General features: G+C 34.0%; 3 protein-coding genes across 3 annotated transcripts; 2 read left to right on the top strand and 1 right to left on the bottom strand.

The window, feature by feature from the left end:
- Nucleotides 1-779: 779 nt before the first annotated feature.
- Nucleotides 780-4175, top strand: LOC111310180 (wall-associated receptor kinase-like 20). Its single transcript, XM_022909370.2, has 3 exons — nt 780-1693; nt 1786-1845; nt 2945-4175. The coding sequence occupies exons 1-3, from the start codon at nt 799-801 to the stop codon at nt 4006-4008; spliced, it is 2019 nt and encodes a 672-aa protein (XP_022765105.2). The 5' UTR covers nt 780-798; the 3' UTR covers nt 4009-4175.
- A 1575-nt stretch (nt 4176-5750) lies between these two features.
- LOC111310179 (uncharacterized) lies at nt 5751-8657 on the bottom strand. Its single transcript, XM_022909369.2, has 2 exons — nt 8194-8657; nt 5751-6472 (listed from the first exon to the last, which is right to left on the bottom strand). The coding sequence occupies exons 1-2, from the start codon at nt 8546-8548 to the stop codon at nt 5934-5936; spliced, it is 894 nt and encodes a 297-aa protein (XP_022765104.2). The 5' UTR covers nt 8549-8657; the 3' UTR covers nt 5751-5933.
- A 3548-nt stretch (nt 8658-12205) lies between these two features.
- Nucleotides 12206-15078, top strand: LOC111310178 (mannose-1-phosphate guanylyltransferase 1). The gene is given in 8 exon segments (XM_022909368.2): nt 12206-12358; nt 13437-13569; nt 13706-13751; nt 13754-13767; nt 13874-14113; nt 14202-14811; nt 14814-14848; nt 14850-15078. Coding segments are annotated over 7 exon segments (1080 nt in total). The 5' UTR covers nt 12206-12358; nt 13437-13458; the 3' UTR covers nt 14874-15078.
- Nucleotides 15079-15644: the final 566 nt, after the last annotated feature.

Genomic DNA, 15644 nt, shown 5'->3' with positions numbered 1-15644 from the left:
TTTATTTAAATTATATAAAATATGAAAAATTAAGAGTTTAAAATATAATTTAATTTAAATGTATTTATTATTTTATAAATTAAAAAATTAATCAAATTGATTTGATAAATTAATTTTTTAAATTTATAAAATTTAATTTGATTAATAAAAATAATTTAATTAATTTAATTTTATATAATTTAATTAAAAACTAATCGAAATGATAAAATAAATACCTTTGGCCAGAGAAAAAAAAAAACAAACACTCATAGGAGTTGAACCTTTCCATAAATGTGAACCAGTTGTTGGTAGTGGAACAGCTTTGACAACCCCATTAATGATGCTTCAACCATACAATGTTTAGAGTACTGCCCATCACAAAAAAGAGAGGTTGGATTGATTTGTGGGTCACAAGTGAATAAAAGGCAGAACACTTTGTTCTAATCTTATTGGATGGCCCATGGCCCAAGGATTTCACTTTATGGAAACCTGGATTTAGCTCAGGAAAGCCCATAATTTGAAAAAAAACATTGAAGCAATGTGATTAAAGATATTGTTTGTAAAATTAAAAAATTTGACTTATAGTAGATAAAATCTCATTTATTTTAATATAATTTTTAAATTTTGTAAATAAAAGTAACATATACTCTTATAATATATTAAAAAGTAAAAAATTTAAAACACTATAAAATTTGATAATTTTTAAACTTTATTTAAAAACGAATTCTTAGTATTAATATCAACTTACTACAATTTTTTAGTTAAAAATAAAGTCAACGTTTTTAGTCAAGTATTGCTTAAAAAAAAAAAGAACCTTCCATGAATTTCCGAAATTACCCTTCACCATTACCAGCATATACAAATATACCTCCGAAATCGAACGCATTTAAAAACACAAAGCCTGAAAGGAGCCGCTTCAATCAACTTCAAGACTTCAGCGACATGGCGGCAACGCTTAAAATCCTTTCAACCGCGCTGCTTTTACTAACGTGTGCCGTCGGCGTAACGCTCTCCGCCAACCGCTGCCCAAACTGCGGTTCCACCACCGTCCCTTACCCTCTCTCGACTGGCCCCACCTGTGGCGACCAATCTTACAAAATCCGCTGCAACGCGAGCTCACTGATCTTCGATACGCTCAACAACTCCTACCCAATCACGTCGATTAATCCTTTCAATCAACGGCTCGTGATCAGGCCGGCGAGTCTCGTCCCAAACACCTGCGTCACAACGGATCTCCCCTTCGAAGGCGTCCAGCTAAACAATAGACTCCCTTTTAACGTCACCAGCAGTAACACCATCATGTTCTTGAACTGTACGGACTCGGTCCTCCGCTCTCCGTTGAACTGTTCCTCTGACGGATTGTGCCACACGTACGTCAACAATAGTTCGACTGCGGCGGCTTGTGAGGCAGCGCCGATCTGTTGTACGTTCAAAGCCGGTGGAGGAGCGACGGCGTATGCCATTAGGGTGAGGGAGAGCGGGTGTAGGGCTTATACGAGCTTTGTTAACTTGCAATCGGACTTGCCGGTGAACCGGTGGCCTGAACCGGGAATGGAGTTACAGTGGATTTCTCCCCCTGAACCGCTTTGTGGCACCCAAGCGGATTGTGATTGGAACTCCACATGTGGACCCGACCCGAATTCGAATGGGGTCCGAAGGTGTTTCTGTAATTCGGGGCTTTCGTGGGATCCAATTGACGGGATTTGCACTAAGAGTGAGTTTGATTTACAGCGCTTTTTTTTTCTGGGGGCGGTATTTACACGTGGCCCAATTTGATTTACTTATATGTGGGGCCTCTTTTTTCAGTTATTACGTGTCAGAATCCTGGTGGCTGTGGCGGCTCAGACCGGACGGCTTTAATCGCAGGTGCATGTTTTCTCGTATGGAATTCTTTTGGTCAAAGTTTATAAGATGACAACTAGTTTGAAAATTGAGGCAATTTGGACTAAAAACAAAATTACTTTCAGTCAAAGCATTGGTTTTTTTTTTCTTTTAAATTTAGACATGTCCTCTTTTTTTGGTGAATTTTAGGTATTTGTTTGTTGTTTTGGTTTAATGGCTATTAATTTGTCGGAAAATCTTTTTTTTTTGGTAAATAGTTTGTCTGGAAATTACTCACTCTTATCTTTTACTCTTATAACGGTCATAATTGATATGTGAATGACATTAGAAACTAAATAAACAGTTACTAGGAATTTAATTAATACTAATAAACATACAATTTTATGATTAAAAATAAATACTTAAGATAAAGATTGATTAAAGTGATATTTAAAGAAAAAAATTCCATCAATACATTATAATATATATTTTTTGAATTTAATGGATAAACTAAGGAGTGGTAAGTAATGGTTCAAATCTTGTAAATGTCAATTTTTTAAAAAATGATTATATAAATTAAACTTCGCTTTAAATGAAAATAGTATTTTAAATATAAACGTTTTCCTAATAAAATATTTTACTATTGGTACGTATAGATGTAGACATCTTATAGCCGATCCTATCATACTTGTTATATCCTTGAAGTAACATGTTGTAACCCATATAATCCGATCAAATCCATGCTTGGTTTGAAAAATCAGACTTTGGTGGATTTTGATAAAATGGGGTTTGAAGATTCAAAGTCTTATGTAAGCCTCTATGTCACTTTCTTTGTTGTCTTTTGATGAACTTTGTCATTTTCATTTTTAGTTATCAAGTTTCTAGATATGTTTCCATTAATGCTTAGTTGTGGCTTCTAGATGAAATGATGGCATTATCTTTGACAAATTGAAGGAGTTTAATAGTAGTAGACCAATTTAAAAAATAATAATAATAATGATTCATAACCATATCCACTTGGAGTTTGTTCGTGGTTCTTTACAAAGTTGACAAACCCAAATAGCATTTCTAATGAACAATTTTTACTTGTAAGTGATACAAAGATGCAGAAGATGAAAACTTTCTCCATTGAAATTACTTGCAGGTTTAACAGCCGGACTTGGTACGGCGCTGTTTGCGGCCATGATTGGCTTTCTTCTCTACAAGCGCCACAGGCGGATCATAGAAGCGCAGGAGCGTCTAAGGAAGGAGCGTGAAGAAATCTTAAATGCCAACAATGCAGGCAAAGCAGCCAAAGTTTTTACTGGTAAAGAGATAAAGAAAGCAACAAATAATTTCTCTAGGGACCGCATATTAGGTGCTGGTGGCTATGGTGAAGTCTACAAGGGGATTCTCGATGATGGCACTGTTGTTGCTGTGAAGTGTGCCAAGCTTGGCAATACCAAAGGCACTGATCAAGTCCTCAATGAAGTACGGATTCTATGCCAAGTCAATCATCGGAGCCTTGTCGGCCTACTAGGATGCTGTGTTGAATTAGAGCAGCCTGTAATGGTTTATGAGTACATAGAAAATGGAAATCTGTTGGATCATTTACAGAGCCTGAATCCTGGTGATAGAGGGGTACTCACTTGGACCCGTCGTCTCCAAATTGCCCGTGATACTGCTGAAGGTCTCGCTTACCTGCATTCCTCTGCTGTTCCTCCAATCTATCACAGAGATGTCAAGTCTAGTAACATCCTACTTGATGTGAAATTGAATGCCAAAGTTTCAGATTTCGGGTTATCAAGGTTGGCTCATACAGATATGAGTCACGTATCAACTTGTGCTCAAGGCACCCTTGGATATCTTGATCCCGAGTATTATAGAAACTATCAGTTGACTGATAAGAGCGATGTTTACAGCTTTGGGGTCGTTTTATTAGAGCTTTTGACTTCACAAAAGGCAATAGATTTTAACAGGGATCCAGACGATGTGAACCTGGCGATTTATGTGAAGAGGATGGCAGACGAGGAGAAATTGATCGATGTCATTGATCCAATGCTAAAAGAGAAAGCAAGCGCCTTGGAGCTAGACACCATGAAAGCTTTAGGATTTCTTGGATTGAACTGCTTGGAGGAGCGTAGACAGAACAGACCTTCCATGAAAGAAATCACAGAGGAAATTGAGTACATCATCTGTATTGCCAAAGGTAAGGCTGTAGAGAGCTAGTTCTCTCCAGAGTTGACCAAGACTTCCAAGACAGGGTTGTGCACTTGTGCTCGAGTTTCTGTTCTATTTTTGCTTTTAGCTTTTGTAATAACATGTCTCGCATCTATATATGCTACTTTTGATAAATAAAATAAGAAGTCAACCCTGTTGTTGGATATTCAATTTTAGCAGCACTTTTTGCACCACTTGAAAAAACCAGCGTTGATTTAAAATCAATTACCATGAATGATCTGAATTACTCTTTTTAGCATATTTTTTAACTTAAATCATCAAATTCTTTGTCTTTCTGTTCAATCTGCAAATACCTGATAGTTCCCTTGATGAGGAAGGCCAAAAGTAAACACTCAGATGGTTCCAATGAAAATTGAATGATAGTTGAAAATATGAAGTGGTTATTATTCTAACTGATTTTGTCAATGTTTTCCACTGGCCATCATAAAAAATTTCCATTAAAAGTTCTAGATCTTATCCCATTAGCAGCCTTCATGTTTGACGAGAAAAGCTGAGAGGTCAATCCCACTTACAAAACAATGGGATCCTCATTATCAATAACCATTTGTTAACAGACCACAATCAGTTAAATCTTTCCTAACATCCAAAACCCAAATCACCAAATTTTGAAAAAGGAAAAACCAAAAATGAAAAGAGAAATTTCCCCTTTTCTGCAGTGAAGAAGCCATTGGCTACCAAATTGAAAGCATTGCCACAGAAAGGGAGAGAAGCTATAGCGTCAGCTCATACACAAACGCCCACAGTTTGCATAAAAGAGCGATGGTAATCAGTATATGACGCCTAAATTCACCAATCGAAAATTAACCCACAAAAAATAAGCAAAAAAAAAAAAAAGTTTTTTTTTTCATAATCAATGTAGTTAATGGCCTTGAAGAGTGAAACCCAGAATTTCAGTTTCACAAATTGAAAAGCCAACAACAAAATAGCTGATTTTGGTGGGATACTGACCATTCACACAAAAACAACAAAGCCAATAGGCTAACTATGTGACTGGCTAATTGCCCACCTTCAAACCAAGAAAAAGGAGATGATGAAGAAACTTCCAGGTATTAAACCAAACCAAAGATGAAGAAGACTTGGTAACAGAGAAACAATTTACTTTGCCTAAGAGAAACAGGCAAATATATAGTAGCAACTTTTTAGGGTTTCTCTTTTGATCTTATATGGGCTTAAACTAAATTGTTGAACTGGTCTTTTAACAGCAATTAAAGCCCAAAAAAAGAGACTTTTTGGGCTATCGGGTACTAAGTATTTGTAGAGCTTCAATAATCCCAATTACACGCTGTTTATGGATGACTCATTCGTCGGCTCAATTTGGCTTAAATTATTATTTTATTAATAAAAATATTTAAAAATATTAAATATTAATATAAAATTATTCTTTTAATATATTTTAATAATAATCGAATTTATTCTTGACTTCTATGACAAATCGGAATTCAGACAAAACTCGACCCGGACCAAACCTATGAACGCCAAGAATTTCATCAGTCACAAATCAACAACGTTCTTACATATGGAAAAGTAATGAGGCCACCAAAATATTCCGTTACACATTGTTATTATCTTTTGGTTCATGCACAATTGTTGAAGCTGTCAATCAAACCATGGACATTTTTTTTAATCTTTTACTTAAAACAAATAAAAGAGACCCTTTTTGTCACTTTTCATATTCCTTCACTTAACCAATTCTCAATTGACAGAAAACAATAACATAGACACAATAGAGCTAACCATGATAACCAATTATTCAACTTAAATAAATAAAATCTCAGGTATCAGATAACAGAATCAAGCAGGAAAATAAATTTTCAAAAGAAGGGTCAAAAACTGCAGTTACAGGCAGTGAATTGCAACTGTAAACAATGTTTGGAAAATATGCTAAATGCCATGATGATGATGATGATGATATTCTAGTTTGTTCTTGGTGTGGCCCACTCAACTCGCAGGATGAGATTGTCATAACCATATCCATTGAGCTTGTTAATGGCTCTTTGAGCATCCTCTCTGTTTACAAAGTTAACAAAGCCAAATCCTCTACTTGTGCCAGTCTTCTGATCCATAGCAACATACACGCGAGTCACTGGACCAAATGTGCGGAAAAGCTCAAGCAAATCTGGCTCCCGGGTATCCTCAGATAAGTTCGTTACCCTCACGGAGTTTTCATCGTTCCTACGTCTCATATCCGATCCACCAGTTCTCTCAGCACCGGCTCTCATGCTTGGTGGGACATAGGCTCCCTTTCCAGCTCCAGAAGCAGCCATAGAGGTCTCGGAAGTTGCAGGCTTATCAACAAAGGTTTCAACAGGAGCAGCAAGATCCTTATAAGGACATTTGGAAGTCCAGTGATCACCTTTCTTACCACATGTCCTGCACACCATGAGAACAGCTCCTCCTTTGCTAAGTTGAGACAAGCTGTCCCCTGCTACCTTTATTTCTTCCAGTTTGGTACCTGTAAACAACTCCATGTTTCAAAAGTTTTCACATCCAAAATCTGAACAAGGGAGAAAACCACAATTTTGGAAGTTTAACATAATTTACTACTATTTCAACTATGAACCTATGTCAGGCATAATACCATTAGTAGGTCAGAAGTAAATACACTTGTACACATTCCGCAAACATAGATACAAGCAAATTTGCAGTTCAAAATGTCATACAAAGCACATGACAGGACAAAACCGTCAAGGTCTATGCTGAAAACGCAGAATTTAGAAAACACATGTTTCTTTCATGTTGTTAAAGACCTAAGAATGAAACCAAATTCTTGGTTTCACAATTTAACAATTGAATGCCGGAAATGCAGAGATGCTATATTGGCGGCCTCATGACTATTCTGCATGAAACAACAGTCATTTAGGTAATACGTGATTGGCAAAACCTAGTCACCATGATCAAATGAAACACAAAACCGAAACGAAACAAAATTTGTAAGCATTAAATTTCAAAACAAAAAACCAAGTGATTGAACAAAAATATGGGTGAATATTTGTTTAGACAGAATAGGAGGGAGTGTGGGGGAACTACCAATTCAAAGTATGCAAATGTCGAATGTAGTTAGTGGCCAAGAGTGAAAAATAGAGCTATATTTTCACTATTAAGGCAAACAACACAGGGTTACTATTAGGGGCTTCTGATCATTCACACAAATCAGCAGCCCCACAACCAATATGTGATTGGTTAACAATTGAATGCCAGCAATGCATAGATGCTATTGGTGGCCTCATGACTATTCCACATGAAACAGCAGTCATTTAGCTAATACGTAATTGGCAAAACCTAGTCACCATGTTCAAATGAAACACAAAACCATAACGAAATAAGCAAGCATTAAATTTCAAAACAAAAAACCAAGTCATTGAACAAAAATATGGGTGAAATATTCGTTTAGGCTGCATAGTAGGAAGAGTGGGGGAACTACCAGTTCAAAGTATGCATATGATGAATGTCGTTAATGGCCAAGAGTGAAAAAAAGAGCTATATTTTCACTATAAGGCAAACAACACAGGGTTACTATTAGTGTCTTACTGATCATTCACACAAATCAGCAGCCGCACATCCAATATGTGATTGGTTAATTGACTACCACAACCAAATGCATAAAATCAAGCCCCAGTTAATAGTTTCTTTTACTAATCGCTTGGAGAGTGGAGAAATACCAATTCAAAGTATGCATTTGATCAATGTAGTTAATGGCCCACGAACAAAAAATATACCTATATTTTCACAATGAGAAAGGGCCACTAATAAAGAGTTACTACCGGTGGCTTACTGACCATTCACACAAATCAACAGCCACAATGGCCAATATGTGATTGGCTAATTGACCGCCACAACTATATGAATCAAATCAAGCCCCCATTTTATTGTTGCTTTTGTCAACAACTTTAAATTATCTCAAGAGTTCTATCATAATTATTCCATATAAAGATCAAATCATGTATTTTATCATCCAACAACATCACAACCTTGGCTTTAATCCTTCAAGAATATTATGTGCTCAACATAATTGCTCCATATAAAAATTAAATCACAAATTTCTTTATCCAATAAAATTACCCTTTTAGTAGTTTACATCACAATGCCATTTTTAACAGAAATCAAACCCAAATAAAAGAAATTCAATAATACCCAATCATCAAATCTAAAGCATAAGGGAAACAAGAATCGAACCAGGGGCTCTGGGTCGTTCAAGAAGGATCTCTTCAGTGGAAACCATGGTGAGGCGACTCCCAACATCTTCACGAACCGCATCGCCAAACTTCTCCCAATGCCTTCTCTCCAAAGCCCGTTTATTCAAGCGGGCCTTCGCCAGCTTTCGGACTCGGGTCGTCGTCGTTATTTTCACCTTATTACCATCCTCGTTAAACTTGTATTCGATCACTTTCTTTATCCCGTTTTCGTCTGGCCCGATAACTTCCTTAGGCGGCAATAAAAAGTCCAAATCGTCGTCTTCCTCTAATTCTCCCCATCGGAGCTTGCTCGTTTTAGATTCGTTCGGGTTCGGGTCGGTTTTGTCGATTGCCATGTTTGATATTGGTGGGTTCGAGAGACAGCTTTAGGTGTCGTGGGTGGCTGTTGCGATGCCTGTTGAGGTTGGAGAAGTGAAGGGAGAGGGTTTAGTAATTTAGATGCTGTGCTGTCTTGGCCTTTTATAAATTGCGAGGTAGAAACGGCACCGTTTTATAGTTTCAATTTTATTTCAGTTATATTTGAATGTATTTGAAATTAAAAAAATTGGATTATTAATAAAATTATGATATTCTTTAATTCAAAAATAATTAAATTCAGCCTTATAAAATGGTTAATTTATGTTATCAGTGTAAGGATTTTATATTTTTTTATAGTTTTTATTCTCATTTAAATGAGCAAGAAATAGAGTTATATATATTTGCAAAAAAAAAAAAAAAAAAACTCTTTTTTTGTTTATAATATTATTAAAAATTTTAAAAAAGAAAAAATAATAAGAAGCTGGATTCAGTGATTAAAGGCTCTATTGCCAGTCCTGGCCCACCGCGGCCTAAAATCTCAAGCTTCCTCTGCTTTTCTAACTCAATGCTTTTGCTGGAATTCCGTGGGCCTAGCAAGGGATTCCTGAATCACTGAATCTAATCTAGGAATTCTTTGAACCCACAGGCTTTTTCTTGAATTCCTGATCATATAATATATATATATATATATAATATTTAAATTTAATTAAAATTAAATAAAAAAATATTCGAATTGAGTAAAATATTATAATTTCAAATTAATTTTTTTTTTTTTTCGCATATAATAAGTGAAAAGAATTATTTCACTTATCAACATATAGTAATAATTTTTTTTTTGTTTGACACAAGGTGGTTGCTTTGTTACATCGATCCTGCTTGAGTTCAAAAAATAAAATAAAAATCGATTGTTATTATAGATTGATTGAATATAGGAAGGTCGTCTATCATTGTTCAAGAAAACCACGAAAGTAGTTAAGGATGGAAAACTAAGCCTAAAAGGCATAGTCTTCAACAAAAACTTGTTACAATATTCGTCAGACTTTGGGCAATTTCGATCAGTCCAATTTTAGTTTTGTTCTTATTTCTTTGTTTGTTCGGACTCCAAATTGATGTATTAACTCACCTACACAAGCATAAGGTTGGCAAAATCCTTTTTCTTATCTTATATTAATCAATTCATCATTCGTATTCATATTAATAGTATCTTAATTTACAGATAATACAAAAAAAGTTATTTAATTTTACAAAAAATAAAAAAGTTCAAAGAAGTCTTCCATATTTTATTATATAAAATTAATATTATAAATTTTATTTCATTGAGTCCCAATTAACTTGATCAACTCTTTTTTTTTTTTTTTTTGGGTCCTGAAGCATGAATTCATCAGAAATTTATTGATGGAAAAGATCTAAAAATAGATTTGTTTAAGAATTGGTTATTCGTCCAAATTTAAAAATTTATTTAAATTTTAAAATGATTTAAATAATAAATTAAAATTTATTAAACGAATTTAAATCTAATTTTTTAATTTATTTAAAATTTAGGTCAAATTTTAAATAAAAAAATTTTAAAATTCAAATCCGACCCACTTATCCCATCAACACCTCTATTAAAAGGTATGCTTTAGCTATGGTTTGTTTAGAGTTAAATAAAGAGCTACAAAACTTGGAAACTTGGCTGCCCAATTTCTTAGTTAAAAAAATAGTATAAGCCATTCGTTTCTGACTTGCTAATTAGGTGTCGAAGGCAACAAGAAGCCTATGTCGACACCTGTCTTTGTTCTTTAGGTGTGTACAATTTCATATTTGTCACGAGGCATTTTTTTTTTTAATCATTCAATAGGGTAGAACCATGCATTAAAAAAAAAAGTCGAGATTTGAGCTCTAATCTTAATGCTTTTTTTAAAATTATCTTCATCGTTAGATCAAATAGCTGAAGGCATCACAAAGCATTTCTTCCTTTATTGTTTGCTATTTTAAGAACCCAAACTTCCACTAGTGTCATAATTTCAGATAACTTTTTACAAGTTTTAAGATTAAGAAATATTAATTGCTTTTTTTTTTTTTATACTAGAAGTTGTTAAATTATTGAATCTTAATGATGAAATTAAAATTTTGATATTTTATAAAAAATATTTATTTATTTATTTTATTATAATGGTGATAATTTCAAGTAATAATAAATGAAAGTTATATCCTAATAACAAATAAGCCTTAAGAAATATATTAGAGTTTAAGATCGAATCAAGTCACCTTCTCTCTATTTTCATGTAATAGAGCGTTATATTTTTTTGAACTAAAATAAATAAATAAATAAAAGTTATGTTATTAAAAGTTTATAATATGAAGGGTTTTGGTTTAGTGATCGAAAATAATATTATAAAATTATATTTGATATATAAAATTATAATAAGATATAATAAAATAATGTTATAAATAAAATAATATTATCATATCTTATGTTTAATATGGGTAAGAATTAAGATAATATAATTTATTTATTAGTTAAAATTATTTTTTTTAAAATTTATATAATTTAAATTATTGATATATTTTTAAAGATATAATAGAATATATAAATTTAATTGTAGAGATTAAAAATAATACTCTTTACTTTGAAAATATTAAATTATCTTATATTAAAAAGATGATAATTTTTTTATAATTTTTTTAATTAAATGTAAATTAAATATAATATAAAATAATTATGATATTATTTTATCGATCATTTTATGCATCAAAACATAAAATAAAACTTTTATATGTTTTTGATTGCTTGTGTGAATATTTTTTACAACTAAAATTAAAAATTTAATTTTCTAAATTTCTGTTGGCTTTAGTGTTCCTACTTTGATTTAATGCCCACAGATTTGGTGGGTAATTAATTTAACGTGTTCGTTTGTGGTCTGCTAAGAGTATCCTCATGGGTGGTGGGCTTCGTTGTTTGCGGGTGTTAAGCAGTGATTTTTGGGTGGCTTTGAATTATTAACCTTTTTTTTTCATTATGTTAATTAATTAATACTAATGAATTATTAAACTAATTTAATTATTATATATTTTTTTTGAAATTATAAATGTAGAGCATAATTATAATCAAATATTACGTTTGTATAAAAAGTTATTAAATAATAAAATAAAATAAACTAAATTATTATTAGATAAATTCAATATAAATTAAATTAAATTCACGTATAATCAAACATGAACATAAATTGAACTGATAATTATATAAACATGATTATGAAGTTAAAAAAACTAATAATTTTACATATAAAATTATATATAATTTAATAGATATTAAGGCAAAAACGGGTTCATTTGATTTTAATTATTTAGTTTCTTGTGTTTTATTTATTTAATGGATATTGAGAGGCAGATCTTTCTTTGCAAATGACTAAATTTTTTTTTTTTTTGGGTGTTTGAGAGTTAATAAAATCAAAGCCGATTATCGCTTTCCTTTTTCCATCATTTTCCCTGCACATCAACAAAAATCCGGACCGTACATTTTTATCCACGACCCGTAACCCGTCCAAAACCGAAACCACCACGAAACATCCACTACAATTTCCAATCCGTCACTAAAAATACTTCCAAAATTGAATTTAATATTTAATTTCGAATCCGCCAGACTTCGTGTCAGTTAATCTGCATCTAATTCTCGCCTTGTATAAATACTACTCCTTTTTCTCTATGGCAACGCCCCTTTTCCAGCTGTGCTCCCGTTACTAGAAAACAAATAAAAAAAGCCAGCCAAACTCGTCCGAGTCGACTCGTTTCCCCACGCTTTTAAAATTTTTTGGCTCGAATCGGACTCGAGTTTGTAGTTTGAACTCAGTTGGGGTTTGGATCTGGTAAGGCTTAAAGGTAGTTGCTGAATTCTGGTCTTTTCGAGCCCTAAACGGTGTCGGTGCTCGCGGTTGTTAATAGTTTAGCTTGAATATTTCAATGGAGTTGACAATGTGATTTGCCATTCTGTGTTCTATTAATTTTGTTAGATCTGATGCTTTACGTCGTTATTCACTCATAAAATCCTTTTAATAAGATCTCGTCCAGCCACAAAACTTAGTTAATTAATTATGTTTAATCACGATTTCAATGATGGTTAAGAATTCTACTAATGTTTTCGTTTCTTTTTGCTATGTTTGTTGTCAAATGCTTTGAAAAGGTCCAGAATTTGCATGTAGCCAGATCAAGACTGACTTAGCTGAATATATATATTATATTTTCTAAGTTTTGGTTGGCTTGGAATTGTCAATTCGAATGCTTCTAGTTGGATAAATGTGTTTAGTTTATCATTCTAGGCATGATTTTCATGGCGATTTCCTGTTTTCCATGCCTTCACTGGGGAGTGGAAAGGAAATTCATTTGACATGTAAATCAGTTATAAAAACTACGCTTTTCCCTTGAAAAGGAAACAGGAACAAGAAAAGATAAAGTAGCTTATACCATCTTTCATTACTCGAAGCAGGGGTTGCATTGCAGCTGTATTTTGTTTTAGGTTCCATGTGAATCGATTTGTAATTCTCGTTAAAGATACCAGCCTATGGTATAGCTGGAATTTGTGTCACAATATTAACTAAACCATTTTTTGATAGATATTTTGTAGTGCTTTTAGGTTTTAGCGGTATTATGTTTTGAACACCTTTTTGAACGTTTTGGTCTTTCCCCTTTTGCTTGGCTTTAAGTTTGTCTGGTTTTCTTCTCCGTGCATGTGGTGAGTTCGTGTCAATTCTGATTTGCTTATCTCTTTTATCGTTGTTCTGGATCTACAAATGTCAATGAATGTTCTGTATAGGTCAATCTCTCTTATCTTTTCATGTATAAATAGAAGTGTCTATGGGGATTCATTTGCAAAGCATGTCTTAAGTTGCATTTCTATTTTAATCTGAATTAGATTGCTGCTTAAGATACTGACTCTAGTATCTACAGGTAAATCAGAAGGTGTATCACAATGAAGGCACTTATTCTTGTTGGAGGATTTGGAACACGATTGAGGCCACTAACCCTTAGTGTTCCTAAGCCACTTGTCGAATTTGCTAACAAACCCATGATCCTGCATCAGGTATATCTCTGCATTATGGCCTTTATTCTAGACTTCTGATACTCTGGAAACATTGTTTTTGGTTTAGTGATGGTTGTTTTTCCCAAGACAAGATTGTTGATTTTGTGTAATGAATGTATCTTTGGATATTTTACAGATTGAGGCTCTCAAGGCTGTTGGTGTAACTGAAGTTGTTTTGGCTATTACTACCAACCTGAGGTATGTGAGATGTTTCCATGTGTAAGATATGTAAAATTGGTACAATGGTTTGAAAGGTTAGAGGCTAAGTTTTTATAGGCTCACCAGTGGCCAATTGATTTTGCAGGTAATGTTGAACTTCTTAAAGGAATTTGAAGCTAAACTTGGGATCATGATCACATGCTCTCAAGAGACTGAGCCACTCGGCACTGCTGGTCCTCTTGCTTTGGCTAGGGATAAGCTCATTGATGGTTCTGGTGAGCCATTTTTTGTCCTTAACAGTGATGTTATCAGTGAATACCCATTCAAAGAAATGATTGAATTCCACAAAGCCCATGGAGGAGAAGCTTCCATAATGGTAACCAAGGTAATAATTTGGTTCTAAAATTTCTTTATTTCTAATTTCAATTTATTTTCTTTGGAGAGATTGTAATACTTGAGTCAAAACTAAACAGGTGGACGAGCCTTCAAAATATGGTGTGGTGGTTATGGAAGAATCAACAGGGCAGGTGGACAAGTTTGTGGAAAAACCGAAATTGTTTGTTGGAAACAAAATTAATGCTGGAATTTATCTGCTGAACCCATCTGTTCTTGATAGAATTGAACTGAGACCCACCTCAATTGAGAAGGAGGTCTTCCCAAAGATTGCAGCAGAGAAGAAGCTGTATGCAATGGTCCTCCCAGGGTTTTGGATGGATATTGGTCAGCCCAGGGATTACATTACTGGACTGAGACTTTATCTAGACTCCCTACGAAAGAAAGCTTCAACTAAGTTGTCCACTGGTCCCCACATTGTGGGAAATGTTTTGGTTCATGAGAGTGCCAAAATTGGAGAAGGATGTTTGATTGGACCAGATGTGGCAATTGGTCCAGGATGTGTGGTTGAGGCTGGAGTCAGACTTTCTCGCTGCACAGTGATGCGTGGAGTTCGCATCAAGAAGCACGCTTGCATATCCAGCAGCATTATCGGATGGCACTCCACCGTTGGCCAATGGGCTCGAGTAGAGAACATGACTATACTCGGAGAAGATGTCCATGTAGGCGACGAAATTTACAGCAATGGCGGCGTGGTTTTGCCTCACAAGGAGATCAAATCAAGCATTTTGAAGCCGGAGATAGTCATGTGACAGTTCTTTTTCCAGACAAGTAGAATATCTTTAGAGACTATTCACTTAATTGCCTTCAGAATGCGTTTGTTCTTTTATTTTTCTTCTTTTCCTTCCAGCACAGGTCTGAGTGATGCGTGGTTCAACTGCATAAGATGATCATTGGTGTGAAATGTGTAACTTCAGTGTGTATATACAAATAAATTATCAGCTGGTTTATTTGGTATTTTTGTAATTTATCAGCAATGATTTTTTTTTTAATTTTATATTTCATTTGAGCATTTTAAATGAATCGTCAACGGGTTGTTGGTTTACTGTTCTTCCATCAGCCTTTTATATGTTGAGATTTATATGCCCCCATTCTGTCGGCAGCATTGGATCTGAATCTTTTCCTCAGTTTTGGTGGGCCAAAATGACCAAAAAAAAAAAAAAATCATTATTTGCATTCACCATCATTCTTGCCAGATTGATGAAGAAATTGAGTGCGAAATAAATTCGAATCTCAACTCTGCAAGCATTTTGAAGCCGGAGATAGTCAATTTTTTTTTACTTCGATATCGGATAAAAATAATCATTGAATCAAATATTCGAGTACAGTGAGCAACCTCTTTAAAGAGAGTTTGAGAATGACTGCACAATGTTCGGATGTAGCAATCAATCTCTTTAATGAAAGTTAAAGAATGGTCGCACAATTGTAGCAATACAAGCAAAAACATATCCCCCCAAACATTAATTGGTAGGCAGCAAAATTAAAATCGGATAGGAACAAGTAAAGGTACACATACAGGGACC

The sequence above is a fragment of the Durio zibethinus genome, chromosome 19 (assembly GCF_047325235.1).
Source record: "Durio zibethinus cultivar Kanyao isolate XHJ-2024 chromosome 19, ASM4732523v1, whole genome shotgun sequence".
Classification (NCBI taxonomy): domain Eukaryota; kingdom Viridiplantae; phylum Streptophyta; class Magnoliopsida; order Malvales; family Malvaceae; genus Durio; species Durio zibethinus.
This window is presented reverse-complemented; position numbering and strand designations above follow the sequence as displayed.

What these genes read in the sequence shown, in the direction of transcription:
- LOC111310180 (XM_022909370.2), top strand. Translation starts at nt 799, where the DNA reads ATGAATTTCCGAAATTACCCTTCACCATTACCAGCATATACAAATATA. An exon ending in TGACGGGATTTGCACTAAGA is followed by an intron (nt 1,694 to 1,785) that starts GTGAGTTTGATT and finishes CTCTTTTTTCAG; the next exon opens with TTATTACGTGTCAGAATCCT. An exon ending in CCGGACGGCTTTAATCGCAG is followed by an intron (nt 1,846 to 2,944) that starts GTGCATGTTTTC and finishes AATTACTTGCAG; the next exon opens with GTTTAACAGCCGGACTTGGT.
- LOC111310179 (XM_022909369.2), bottom strand. Translation starts at nt 8,548, where the DNA reads ATGGCAATCGACAAAACCGACCCGAACCCGAACGAATCTAAAACGAGC. An exon ending in TGAACGACCCAGAGCCCCTG is followed by an intron (nt 6,473 to 8,193) that starts GTTCGATTCTTG and finishes AGTTGTTTACAG; the next exon opens with GTACCAAACTGGAAGAAATA.